This window comes from Balaenoptera acutorostrata, chromosome 3 (genome assembly GCF_949987535.1).
Source record: "Balaenoptera acutorostrata chromosome 3, mBalAcu1.1, whole genome shotgun sequence".
Lineage (NCBI taxonomy): Eukaryota > Metazoa > Chordata > Mammalia > Artiodactyla > Balaenopteridae > Balaenoptera > Balaenoptera acutorostrata.
Window position 1 is genome coordinate 82,228,722 of NC_080066.1, and position 15,295 is coordinate 82,244,016.

General features: G+C 36.6%; 1 protein-coding gene across 2 annotated transcripts in view; it reads right to left on the bottom strand.

The window, feature by feature from the left end:
* Window positions 1-15,295, bottom strand: part of UNC13C (unc-13 homolog C) — a 590,366-nt gene that overhangs the window by 62,832 nt on the left and 512,239 nt on the right. For both annotated transcript variants that reach the window (XR_009007737.1, XM_007194906.2), the window contains 3 exons: window positions 13,677-13,826; window positions 9,104-9,227; window positions 6,218-6,274 (listed from right to left, as the gene is read on the bottom strand). Coding sequence is in view for 1 of the 2 variants with exons in the window: in XM_007194906.2 (XP_007194968.2) it covers window positions 6,218-6,274; window positions 9,104-9,227; window positions 13,677-13,826 (331 nt within the window). In the remaining variant the exon portion in view is untranslated. The remainder of the gene's footprint in view (window positions 1-6,217; window positions 6,275-9,103; window positions 9,228-13,676; window positions 13,827-15,295) is intronic.

The following is a 15,295-nucleotide window of genomic DNA, read 5'->3' on the forward strand; positions in this document are numbered from 1 at the left end:
GGAAAACAAACAAGTGAAAAACTGCTTATAAAATTACCAGTTCATTTATTTAACAACTGTTTTCAAACAAAATCGGTATATAATCCCTGTATGCAGATATTTCCCATTTGAGATATCTTTTTCATATGAACACATTTTAGAGGATGATTTTGTCAGATATTTAATAAGAATCCATTTTGCCAAAAGAAGAAATGCTTTTGAATGTTTTAATTTTAAAATGCTTTTAAATGTTTACTTAAAAAGCAGTGCTTTGATTCATAGGTGGCTTTATTTTTCACCTGCAAGCTAACGGTAGGGGAAAAAAAAAAGAGATAAACCTGGAAAATGTGTGTCCAAGCTATTTCACCTTAATTCCTACTTTCTGTTCTGTCACACAGAGGAAGGTCCATCATGTAAGGGATTTAGGAGGTAAATTTTAGCCTCATTCAATTATCACTGATAAAACCTACTTTAATGCTCCCACTTTATTTTCTTTCTAGGATATCCTTAATACTTAGTCATTACCAGGAAAATTCCTAAAGAATTAACTGATTTTGGCTCTGCAGATTTTCTATATTTTAAAGTCATTTTTCAATATTTTGGAACTGATTTCCATATTAACAATGCATTTTCCTCATTGTTCACTATGAACTCTCTCTTTATTTAAAACTATTTTAGGGAAATGATGATTGATAGAAAGTTGAAGACAACAATAAAGGAACTTTGTGTAAAAGAAAAATTTAGAAATTCCTGACCCCCATATTGATATAATCTCCCCAGGGCGTCCACTATTCTATGTCAACAACATTCAACAAATATTTATTGAGTGCTTATTATGTGCCAGCACTGTTCTAGGTGACAGATATATTGTTTCATAAAAGAAAGACTTTTGTCCTCCTGGAGCTTAAATTCTAACTTATGTAAGTGTCTCTTTGTGAATTAGAAGGAAAGCCGATGTAGCTCTGAGAATGCATGACTTGGTCAAGGAATCAGTGCTTTTGGTCAGTAATAAAAGGTGCTTCTTTTTCTACGGGGCACAGCTGCACATCAATACACGTGGCTTAGCAAGTGTTGCATGGGCCCTAACTCAACCGTCATTCACTCCCTTAGTGGGACAGTTTTGTGCAATGTGCAAATTGTACAGTCACAGCCAGTGGCTCATCCTTCTATTCTAGCCTTTGTCTTACTCTGTCATTTAGTAGATGCCATGACTTTCTGAAGATAATCTATATGTTTTACTCACTTCTGCAGACTTTCAGTGCCTATCTCTCTTGGCAATTATCACCTGCTAGGCCCTCAATATGTTTTTGGTAATTGAATTGTGCTTCTTCAGCATATCCTAAATGATTCAATATGCTTGAATGGAATCACACTCCTCTGAATATTGTTGAAAACATGGTATAATGCTGGATCCATGATATACACTTCTGCATCTCACTGCCTCTTTCTCTGATATAGGGATTTCAACACAAACATATAAGTCCATTTAATATTTTAAAAATATTTAAAAAACGGGTAGTTAGAATATTAACTACCCATTGAGACCCAAAAAAATGAAGGAAAATTTTTGCCAAATTATAGAGAGAAATGCTTTACTTTATATTAAATAAATCTCTCTGACTTCATCAATCTTGACTGGCTTTTTGATGTGGTCAGATAATTTTTTAATAGATGCTAATACATAATATATGTTAGTGCTATAGAAAAATACAATTCTTGCAAGAAATGATTTTCTGGGATTTAGCAATAGCTCATTGAAATAAGGTAGTCTCTGAAAAAGTCTTGTAATGAGTTACTCCTTGCTTGCAGTAAATTCATAGTCTCAGATGTATTTTTACTAACTGGTTTTGATATTGTATCACCTGTCCATAAAGATGTATTCATTTTTTAAAAAATGTTATGCCAAATAAATCTGATCCCATAAAATAGTGATAAGTTGGGCATACATAATATGCATACATTATAAAGTTCCAGAGGATGAAGTAATATAGAATATGTCAAAATCTGAATAAATGTTTGCTTAATGAATTAATCCTAAATCATAATCACATGCAGAAAAGCAATTAGTTTCTCTCATTGTTCTATTTTCCTTGTTTCTGTGTTCTTTTAAGTAAGGTAGTCATTTGTTAATATTTCTATATAGGATTTCTGAATTTACTCATCAATACAATTATTTCAAATGATGCTTTTCCTGTGGATCAAATCTGCTTTCAAATTAATACATGAAAATGAAAAGACACATGATTTAAAATGAAAACAAAAACATTGAAAGTGACATTCTAGTAAAATATGGGAAAACAGCTTTATAAAATTTGCAGTTCTGCCTAGAAGAGAACATAGGCAAGACATTCTGACATAAATTGTACCAATGTTTTCTTAGGTCAGTCTTCCAAGGCCATAAAAATAAAAGGAAAAACCAAGAAATGGGACCTAATCAAATGTACAAGCTTTTCAGCCACATAGCACAGGGAGATCAGCTTGGTGCATTGTGACCACCTAGAGGGGTGGGATAGGGAGGATGGGATGGAGACGCAAGAGGGAGGAGATATGGGGATATATGTATACGTATAGCTGAGTCACTTTGTTATAAAGCAGAAACTAACACACCATTGTAAAGCAATTATACTCCAATAAAGATGTTAAAAATAATAATAATTAATAAAAAACAAAAAATGTACAACTTTTTGCACAGAAAAGGAAACCATAAACAAAATGAAAAGACAACCTATAGACTGGGAGAAAATATTTGCAAGTGATGTGACTGAGAAGGGTTAATTTCCAAAATATACAAACAGCTCATACAACTCAACAATAAAAAACCAAACAACCCAATCAAAAAATGGGCAGAAGAACTAAATAGACATTTCTCCAAAGAAGACATACAGATGGCCACAGGCACATGAACGGATGCTCAACATTACTAATTTTTAGAGGAATGCAAATCAAAATTACAATCAGGAATCACCTCACACAGATCAGAATGGCCATCATTTGTAGATCATTAAAAATCTACAAATAACAAATGCTGGAGAGGGTGTGGAGAAAAGGAAATCCTCCCACATTGTTGGTAGGAATGTAAGTTGGTGCAGCCACCATGGAAAACAATATGGAGGTTCCTCAAAAAACTAAAAATAGAGTTGCCATACAATCCAGCAATCTTACTCCTGGGCATATATCTGGACAAAACTACAATTCAAAAAGATACATGCACCCTTATGTTCATTGCAGCACTATTCACAATAGCCAAGACATGGAAACGACTTAAATGTCATTGACAGATGAATGCATAAAGAAGATGTGGTACATATATACAATGGAATACTTACTACTCAGCCATAAAAAAGAATGAAATAATGCCACTTGCAGCAAAACATGGATGGAACTAGAGGTTATCATACTAAGTGAAGTAAGTCAGAACAAGAAAGACAAATACCATGATATCGCTTATATGTGAAATCTAAAATATGACACAAATGAAGCTATCTACAAAACAGAAACAGACTCACAGACATAGAGAACAGACTTGTTGCCAAGCGGGGGCTGGGGGAGGAATGGATTGGGAGTTTGGGGTTAGCAAATGCAAACCATTATAATATATAGAATGGATAAACAACAAGGTCTTACTGTATAACACAGGGAACTATATCCCATCTCCTGTGGTAAACCACAATGGTAAAGAATTTGTATATATATGTATAACTGAATCACTTTACTGTATAGCAGAAATTAACACAACACAATAAATCAACTTCAGTTAAAAAATTTGCAATTCTGTGGTTTGGCTAGAGTTTTAATTTTTTAGATAACAATGTAGAAGGCTTATTGCTCTGTAATTCAAATAATAACAACTAAACGGACCAAAAATTTAAAATTCAAGGGACAATAACAGGGAAACATGATTTAAAACTAAGTTATTTTTCCATCACCTATGGATAACACGATTCTATTTTTAGTCCTTCAGATTATTTCAGTCTTAATGAATTAACTCAGGACATTTTATTCATAATTTGCTTTTAGTTCATTATAATCAAGAGAGAATTCACTGAATTGAGGAAATTTTGAGGCCACGAAGGGACCTAAAGTGTGATGTTTTCTGTGGACTCTGATTTTTCCCAGGTAGCGTGCATATGCCCACTGAGGATCCAGTCTCTCCCATTTAGTGTTCGTAAGATTTGAAGGGGGCTGCCTGCACCCCCAGCTCAGGGGTGGGTATGTGAATTAAGCCAAATAGCATATGCCATTCCCCAGGCCACAGTGGTTGGCTTGGGAGTGGTGGTAATATTCTATTAGAGTTGATGATGTGTCAGTGGACTTTGCTGGAATTCCTTGCACCAAGGGGGGGGGTGTTTGTTTGTTTGTTTGTTTTTTACAAGATTTCAAGTTCAAAAATGTTAGATATAAGCAGAGAACCATCTTACAAACAGGAAAGGAGGTTTGTTAAGGCAGTAAGTCAAACAAGGAAAGAGCAGAGTTGAGAGACAGTGAGTAACTGGGTTCTGTAACATTGTTTGACTTCCTAATCAGGCAGTGATGGAAACCAGAGTTATCCCAGAACTATAAAGTTTCATGGAGCAATGAATTCCTTTCTTGCTTTTGTTAGTCTGGCTTTCCATCACTTGAAACTGAAATAGTTATAGCTGATATAACAAACATTCAGTTCAGAAAACTGAAGCTGGGGGAGATGGATTATGTTTCCCAATGTCACACAGAATGCTAGACACATAGCCAGGGCTATTTCTTTTGTAATAAGACACTGTGATGTTTCACTTTCATGGTTTTCTATGAGAAACTTCAACACTGTATAAATGCATTTTTCAAAGTAGGGACTAGAAATGTCAGGGAGGTAATAAGAGGGATCCAAGATCCAAAACGATAGTTTGACGGTGACATCTACCTTTTACTTTCCCTCTGAACCACCAACATCACTGAATACCTGTGAGAAACAATTTTATATCATGGTTGTGTCTTCTAAATGGATTACTGGCTTTTAATTTTTTTCTGACAAAGGGGATAATGAAGGTGATATAATAAAGTACTGACGTTATAGGGCACCTATTTTATCTCAGTAAGTAATTATACAGTCAAATGGATTATCCTTCGCCTGTGTTGTATGCACAAAACAGTGCCAGTGATACCTAACCCTGAGCTGCCAGCTGGGGGAGGAAGCAAGATAACCTCTGTGAGTGGGAGATGGCATACTCTTGACAGTTACCATGCAAAGATAATGCATGCATTATCTCATTTATCCTCACAACAATTCTCTGAACCAAGTGTTAACATTGTCTGGATTTTACAAATGCCAAATCTGAAAATTAGAAAGGTTAAATACTTCGGGCAGTGTCACATATTTGGAAGCAGCTGAGGTAGAATTTGAGCCAAGGTGGTCGGTATCTGGAACCCACCCCCATGCTATACTATATTCTAATAGGTAGTAATGGAACAGTAACAAATATTTCAACTACAGGCACAATGTTGGCCTATATGTGGTCCACTGATACATGAATGGATAAAAAACATGGTATATACTTACAATAGAATATTATTCAGCCTTTAAAAGGAAGGAAATCCTGCCATATACTACAACATGGAGGAACCTACAGGACATTATGCTAAGTGAAAAAAGCCCGTCACAGAACCGCAATATGTATTTTAACCAATCGAGTTCCTATTCTACAGGGGAAAGAAACCTGAGGTTCCCTGCACAACTGCAAAGTCTTGTGAGTCTCCAGCGATAATAAAAGGTAAGGTTATTTATACAGCAAATCCTTGTTATAATGGGGTTGATTATGTCGACGAGTTCAATGTCTGCTTTGATGAGTTTATTTTCCCGCATTAGGTTTCTTGCCTTAAGAGTTCTCTAGACTTTACTGGATTTCTATGAAGCATTCTTTGCCTTTATTCATACAAAGTCAGTTTACTATAGAGAAGAAAATATGCTCTCTAATTTAGTCTAATTTAAAGCAGTAATGCTTCATGCTTCAACACAAAGTCAAAAATTCCCAGTTGCTCTACGAATTGGAAAATATGAGAAATATGGAGTGTGGGGAGAAGACAGTACAATTCAGTCCCTAACTTTTGATCTGATTCATTCTTAAAGCAGATTGTGAGATCCCAGACACACATCCTCCCTAGTCCTGCCATATTAAATACCGTTACTAATAGGAGGTTGGTTTCTCACAGAGTTGTAGTCAGCTCATTACTTGTCATAGACAACTAGTAATTTCTTTATTCTTATTACCTTCAGTTTGGATAGTTGTCCCAGATCTTTAGCTGCAATGAAAATCATCTGGGGTCCCTAGAGACACACACATAGAAAAGGAGAGAAGAGGACTCAGTCATAAGATCTTCAGTAACAGTCAAAGTAGAAATGTAGTCAATAGACAAGGTACTCTATTTTTCTTATTATATTTGTGACTTTAATGCCATAAGCCCTTAACTGGTCTATTTTACAACTTGGATCAAAGATATCTAGTACTGCTGGCAATACAACTATCTTCGTAGGCATCCTACTTCTGGAAGTTTTAGTTTGGGTTACTGCTAGTGTATCCAGTTTAGTGTAGTGTATGTATTACCTCAGTGAGCTTTATCTTTTCTTTCTTTATTTGTAGCAGAGGCAACTACTTCACTCCACTCCCCACCCCCCAAAATAAATCTATGCAAAATGTCAAGATCCAGATCTGAAGAACATCCAATCTATCAGAGCCCTGACCTCATAACTCCTCCCTCAGCCAGAGGTTTTCCCTAGCACCCCAAGGCCCTGGAGAGAGCTTGAAAAACATCAGAAGCACTACTAGAATACTCAACAGTAGCCTAGAATGTTTTCACAATAAGGAAAACTAGCTATTCTGAAGTGGTAGTCTCCATGTTTTTATTGGAGCCTGTATATTCATTGAGAAATCCATACTTGGAGATCTTGATGTTCGAGAAAATTGAGGTGATGGTTAGCTTTCCTAGGGAAGATCTTATATCAAAAAATGAAATGTCATATACAGCACTTCTGCTATTATAACATGATAGGTATAGTCTTTTTTTTTTTTTTTAAAGAAATTCACGTTCTTTTATTTATTTATTTATGACTGTGTTGAGTCTTCGTTTCTGTGCGAGGGCTTTCTCCAGTTGCGGAGAGTGGGGACCACTCTTCATCGCGGTGCGCGGGCCTCTCACTGTCGCGGCCTCTCTTGTTGCGGAGCACAGGCTCCAGACGCGCAGGCTCAGTAATTGTGGCTCACGGGCCCAGTTGCTCCGTGGCATGTGGGATCTTCCCAGACCGGGGCTCGAACCCGTGTCCCCTGCATTGGCAGGCAGATTCTCAACCACTGCGCCACCAGGGAACCGGGGAAGCCCCATGATAGGTATAGTCTTGAAAAAACTCATATTCTGTAAAATTGTGCGTTAGAAATAGTAGGGCTTTTGGGGAAAATAGGAGGGGGCAGTGCAAAGTCCATGCAATTTTGTTACCAAAGAACTAGCAAAAACAATAAATGCCACTTTGGGAGACAGCATGAACAGCGCAAAGGGAGCTCAGTGAAGCTGGTGGCTACCTCGAGGGATATTAAAAATGTTAAAAAAAAAAACCCAAACAAACAACAGCACAATAGAGTATAACGTGGGCTGAGACAATGCCTGTAGAAGTGGAGCTCTGAGCGCAGGGACGGGGCAGCCTGCCACGTGTGAGAGGCTAGGTGCACGTATCTGGATACAGACCCATGTGCAAGAATGCCCCCTTCCTCTTTTTTATCTTTTTAGAAACAGGATGAAAGGGCTCCTGCCTATATAGCAGCCAAGCTGAGTGCTCTTTCCTTTTCTGCTGAAGTTTATAACTCTTCTGTTATATTCCCAAGCCTCTCACCTAGAAACATTTACTTATAAAGCAACCCCACTTGCAGACTGCACTGACATCATTCCTCTATTGGCAAATTAAGTGACAGGTAACTGGTGTTACCAGGTAACAGACATGCATTGTGTTATAGCAGAATAAGGGGTGTGTGAGAATGTGGGGTGTGTGTGTTTCTGTATGTGATTTGGCTACCCACATGTGTAGGCTATAATGATTATACCATACACTCATGGCATGAAGCAAAACTCAAAGTGATTTATATTTAACACTCACTGTCTGGCTGTAAATCAACACAAACATATGAATCTTTGCACCTTGGAGCACTTTACAAGAAAACATTTTCTATATAATCTCACTGGATAAATATGGACTGAGTGTGCATGATTAATGGTGTCAATATATATTTTAGTTTAGTTTATAATTACTCATTATTTGCATCAATTTATTGTCCTCAGTCACAGAAAAAAAAAATATTCCATAGCAGGTGCTTGTTAGGGTTCTTTCTTTCCTCGCTTGGCTCAGGATATGCTGAGTTAGCTGGACGGGGTATCCACTTGACCACTGTTTGACTTTTGCTGCCAACTGATCTTTCTGGTTCTTTTTGATTTCACTGTCTATGATACAATCACATTCTTCAAATCCACTAAAAGATGTCTCCTGTATTAACCACCAAGTGTGAAGGTGATAGATAGAAGCAAAAGGGAAAAGTAAAAAAAATTCCAGATAGCAGTGTTGGCTTTATCTTCTTAAACTGTAAAATTGCAGAAAGAAACACAGCAGGCATATTCTATCAAAAATCTATTTCCCTGGGGTGGGGGGGTCATAATAAAATTAAATAAAAATTACATGTGTAGACCAGATAACCCTACAAGTTGAGCTTTGATACATTTGTTTTTCAAGAGATAACGTTTGAAATGTCAAGCCAATGTGAAGTATGACTGCTATTGCCACTATTTAAAATTGATTTGTGATGGGGGTGCAGGAGGATTGTATTGGGAGTTTGGGATTAGCAGATGCAAACTATTATATATAGAATGGATAAACAACAAGATCGTGTTGTTTAACACTGGGAACTATATTCAATATCTTGTAATAAGCCATAATGGAAAAGAAAAAAATTGATTTGTATAAGGTGATGTCATTGGAATGATCATTGCTAAGACACTGTATACCACACCCTTTTTCCCCAAATGAATTTAATTACTATTTCATCTGGATCAAAACCATTCATTGAAACAATTAGATGGGTTATTGAAAATATAATCAAATGTTAGTTTGAATACTTACTGTTTGATCTGTCAGAGGAGGGAGGACAATTTGTTTTTCTATTTTGTTGAGAACTAGCTTCCATAGTTCTTTCAATATTCGCTTCAGGACTGTTTTCTCACAGATTTTTGCTGAGAGACTTAATCTGAAATGAAATAAAACACACCATCACTTATAAATCTCTTATTGAGGTATCATTTTATTGATCAGAAATTCACATTTTTCAGCACTGACATTCAAATACCTGAGTAAGTCTTTACAATTTTCAGATGCTAAATTTCATTTACTGAAAAAAATACATAATATAAAAAATCTGTTTTATCATATTATACATTAGGTAATTCACTGTTTGGTAGAAAATGAATTCAGAGTATTTCCTTTCTTAAATTTCATCCTAAACTGACATCAAGGCTCCCAAAGTACACAATTTTTCCCTGCATTCCAGACTTGTATTTACTACATGCTCCATGTTCATGGTACAGACCAAACACCAAAGAAGGACATTTTCATCACTATCTGGCACTGGACCAACATAACAACATGGCAAACATGCATATGATTTCACTCAAGAGCAAAACTTTACCAACTTTATTTATTTTCCAGATTTATTGAGATACGATTGATATATAACATTGTGTACGTTTAGGGCGCACAAGATAATGATTTGATATATGTACATACTGTGAAACAAACACCACCATAAATTTAGTTAACATTCATCACCTCATGTAGTTATTTTCTTTTGGCTTGTGATAAAAACTTTTAAGATTTACTCTTAGCAATTTTCAAATATATAATTTAGTATAGTTTCCTAGAGTTACTATACTATATATATGCTGTGCATTACATCCTCAGTACTTATTTATCTTATAACTGGAAGTTTTTACCCTTCGACTCCCTTTACCTATTTCCAGCCAGCACAAATTTGTTCTCTCTCAGTTCAGATTTTCTAGATTCCCAATTTACCAACTTTAATAGGCTTAAGGTATTTCTTACGAATTCTTCTCATGGTGAGATAATGATGGTAACGTCATCTAGCATTTATATAACACTTTAGTTTAGAAAACTCTTCTGCAGATTTCTCACTTATTATATGAGTATCTAGTATATCCATTTTAGAAATCGAAAACCAGCTCAGAGACATTGGGGAACTTGTCTAAGGAAGTGAGGCTAGTAAGTGAGGGCCAGTACATTGACCAATGCCCCATGCTACCCTTGGTAAATGTACTTGTGTGTGAAGGTCCAGCAATACATGAAGGCACAGTGCTGCATAAAGATTTACGGAATGTACCATAACACGACACTGAACTCTTCGAGACCCCTTTAATAAGAGTTAATCAAACCTGTTGCACAGAGGGCCAAAGGGGGGTGGGGGTCATATATTTCAAGGTAGCCTCATGGACTTTCTATAGTGCTACTAAGTACTCTGTACTTTTGGACTCGGAAATTATAAACCGGGCTCTTCTGATAGAGACAGAATTGACTTTTAAATATTTAAATATATAATTAATATTAACATTTAAGGAATTAATATTTAAAGCCAGGTGATGTGTGAGAGGCAAAGGGAGAGATTTCCCAAACACATTTTCATGTAGAAGTATTTCTCCTAACACTGCTGTGTGTAGATACTGAATATATAAAACTACATGAAAGTGACCTCCTCTGGTTTAAGAGGAGGGTTGGGGGTCCCTGAGGCATAGCTATGGAACTCTGTAGCCCCACTGGTTTGGAAACCATTGTTCAAAGGTGGTAATTCTAGCTTGCTGGTAGATAGGTATTCACTATATGGACATAGGGTGGAAACCAGATGATGTGTCATGGAAGAACAGCAGAACCTATCCTCAGAGAAATTCCTGGGATGATTTGAGATGCAACAAACCTGCCCATTTTACAGCAGATGTGTCATTTCCAAAAGGTCTGAGTTTAAAAATGGATCTTGTTTTTATGGTCAGCTGATGTACTTGGCATGCTAACTAACCCTGTTTAAACTGGAACTGAACCAATAGGAATAAAATTGTTGACATGTTTGCAGCTCTGCATGGGATTTCTGTTAGCTGGAAATGGCCCTTATAGCTTGTTTTATAGTGTGGTGAGGTCTTGATGGAGAAAATGAAGCATAAAGAAATATGATGTTTTATATAAGGAGGCTGCACAAAGAGAGTCTATACATTTATAATATAACAATTTTTAAGGGGATTGTCTCAAAACCACCTTGAAGACTTTCTTTGGCCCTTACTCATTCATTTTAAATAACAAAAAATAGAGGGGAAATCTAGCAACTGCTTCCTTAATTTAGTCAAAGTTAACCAACTTGGTAATGCAAGCTGAGCACATATATTTTGGAACCTGAGCTATCTATTTTGGCTGACCACAGAACCAATTAACCAGACAATTTTCAAATGCCATGTAGACTAGCTGCTAATATGATTTCCTGTCACACAGTTGATCATATTCTCATGAAAACACATCCAGCTGTTTTTCCTACCCCCTGGAACACCCATCCCCTATTTCCATACATCTAAACCCTAACTGCCTTTAAAGAAGACCCAACCCAAGTGGAATTTCTACTGACCATCTGAACAGGAGATGATTACTTTACACTTTATTGCATTTATTTGTTCTACTTTTCTTATTTTTTCTTTCTAAACTCTTAGCTCCTTGAGAACAGAATTAATATCTAACTTTTAAAAAAGTCCTCTAACAAGTGGCTTTATGGCTGTACATTCTGTATTAGCCCAGAAAATTTCCACAACTCTCCATGCCTCATATAATATCTCTTTCCAAAATTTTAAAATCTTTTACAATATTTTAAAGCTCATTGATGTTTTTCTATTTTTATATACTGTCTCCTTTTACTAAGAATTAGAGGAAATTACATATATGATGATATAATAAAGTATAATTAGAAAGAGAAAGTAAGACTGAGGAAAATAAGAATCTAAATATCCTGAAAAGAAGAGCCAACCCACTTTATGTATTAGCTCTGTTTTATAGATGATGAAATGGATTCAAGGTCCCTCAACTAGTAGATAACAGTATTAGGATAACTTCAAACTTTTTGTATGTTCCACAACTTTGCTTATAACATATGCAAAAATAAAGTTTTGTCAATGATAAATGATGTATCTCCAAACTGCTGCCTGGAATTCCAAAAACAGAAGGCATCCAGTAGGAGTTTTAAGAAGATCAGGATTGCTTTGTCCTGCCCTCCACTCACCATCACATTCACAACTAAATGGTAGTTTCTGTGATTCAATTAAGTCTTGTCCATAGAAAAGAGCCATATAAGATGACACAAATTTCAAGGGGTTTTATCGGAAATGAGGTGATAAAAGTGTCTATTAGGAAACTAAAGATATGACGACGCCTTTCTCTCTTTCTTCCTCTTCTCTCTCTTTTCTTCCTCCCTTTCTTCTACTTCTTTCTTCTACACCACTTGCCTACCTACTTCCTGCTAAACTACCTAATTACCTATTCACCTATCTTCTAGATATTTCCCCATAGCAGACAGAAAATAAGACTTAATTTTTCTACCAAATACTAAAATTGAACATTAGTCTTACTTATGCAGTAAGGTTATAAGCAAAGGGAAATGGAATTCAGGTAGAAGTCATAAATATATAGAAGAGGTTCTCCTTACTTAATTCCTTCTTTGTTGTCCTTATCTTTAAGGAAAGGTACTGTATCCCTCTTATTTATCTTGGTCTCTTTGGCATTAATTAATTTTCCACAACAATATTAAATGAGGTAATATATATAAATTAGTAGGTATAACACCGGTCCCATGGTAGGCATTCAAAATTATTTTTTGCTTTTCTACCTTCAGTTCTGGTTTTAAGTATCACCATTTAAGAAATCATACCTCTTGTTGCTGTAGATCAATGGTTCCCAATCGTGAATACATTTTAAAATGAAGGTGCCTGGACCCTACTCCAAACTTACAAAACTAGAACTTCGAAGAGGAGGGATGGAACAGAAGCAAAATAAACCAACCTTTTTGGTTCAGAACACGGTCTTAGTTGGTCATAAAGACCTTCATTCCCACCCACTCCCACCACTACTGGACTCGAATCTCCATGGAGTCAAGGACCTTGACTCTCCATCATCACTGTCCAGTGTCTAGATTAGAGTTTGATACCGGTGGACACTCAGTAAATAGTTATTGAAGGTGGGGTGAGGCAGCAATCTACTTGCCTCTGAGCTGAATTAATTGTAGTCACATTTGTGCTATTCTCTTCTTCAGCAGGTTTCTGACATGAAATCAGATATTCTGGAGTCAACTCAGTCTTTCTCCATGTCCAAGAAGTTGCAGAACAATATGTTATCTGAGAAGCATGAAATCCTAAATCTCTCTATGCCTCAGAGCAGCAACCTCCTTAGTTACCCATACTTATTTCCTCTCCATTTTTCCTTTTCTGTACATAGTCAATCCCATCTAGTAATGAATTAAGAGTTTTTCTTTTTTAATGATCTATTTCTGTAGAAGCCCTCTTAAAGCTGTCCTACATAGAGGAAAATATGTTTTTTTTCTCTCAAATCCATATCAGCCAAATTGAGGGCAGCGAATAAAAAGAAAACTGGGTAGAACACTTACATTTTGTCCAAGAAGTCCATGAGAGGTCTTAATACAACCTCTGCATCCATGGCTGTACTGTTCTTATTAGATGCGGTATTTCCAGTTGCTCTCATTTGATTTAGTTCAAAACTCATCTGTTTTACGCACTCTTCAATGATAAGCTGGAAACTGAAAATAAAGAATATAAATTCTGGAATAAGAGCAAACATTTACGCCTTCCTTTGCCTGTGTCTGTTAAATTCACCCCAAGGAGTTTGATCTGTTTGCAATGGTGTGATAGCCCTTGCTCATTAGTTTTCAAACTTATTGTTTAGCTGCAAAAAATTGTGTTGCAATGAAAGCTTACTTAGAACCCTTATATGTAAAGTAGGTAAGAATGATGCTTTTCAGGTCGAATTAACTTGAGTGGGAGATCATTCGGCCCCCATCACTCACAGTAATAGCTGAGATGTCCCTCTGAGCATTTTTTGGAAAAATGACTGTGAATGACTCTTGGCATCTGGGTACACCTTCTTCACTTAGCCTCTGGGACTTCACACCCTCTTAGCTTTCCTCCAACCTCACCAGCTGCTCCTTCTCCATTGTCTGACCTCTAACTATTGTAATAAGGTAGCCAGACTTAGCATATTAAAACACAGAATGCCTAGGTAATTTTAATTTCAGATAGTGAATAATTTTTAGTGTAAGTATGCCCCATGTGATACTTGGGACATAGTTATACTAAAGATTGTCCATTTTTATATGAAGTTCAAATTTAATTGGGCATATGCTGTATTTTATCTGGCAACCCTACATTGGCAATCCCACCTCTAGGCTCAATCCTTGGACCACACCATTTCTCCATCAAAAATCACTTCCGTGGGGCTCCCCTGGTGGCAAAGTGGTTAAGAATCTGCTTACCAATGCAGGGGACACGGGTTCGAGCCCTGGTCCGGGAGGATCCCACATGCCGTGGAGCAACTAAGCCCATGCGCCACAACTACTGAGCCTACACTCTAGAGCCTGCAAACCACAACTACTGAGCCTGTGTGCCACACCTACTGAAGCCCACACGCCTAGAGACTGTGCTCCTCAACACGAGAAGCCACCACAATGAGAAGCCTGCGCACCGCAATGAAGAGCAGCCCCCGCTTGCTGCAACTAGACAAAGCCCGTGTGCAGCAATGAAGACCCAATGCAGCCAAACAAACATACATAAATAATAAAATAAAATAAATAAATTTATTAAAAAAAATCACTTCCTTGGCAATCGTATCTAGTCTCATGATTTTCCTACCGTCTGTATACTGGTGATTGCCAAATATACATCTATAGATATGACTTCTACTCTAAAATACAAACCATTATTAAACTGCCTATGTAGCCTTTTTACTTAGATAGAAGTCTAATGAATTTTTCTCATCCAATCTAATGAAATTTTCAACATCCAATTCGTCAGCAAATCTTTATAAAGTATATTAAATCTGAGGATCTATTATTACTTCCACAAAGCTACTGCAGACCAAGCCACCATTATCTTTCACCTGAAATTGTGTAATAATTTCCTACATTATCTCTCTGTTCAACCCTCTACAGGTATCTTTTAAAATAGAAACCAGATCATGTTCCTCTCTTGCTAAAAACCTTCAATGGCTTCC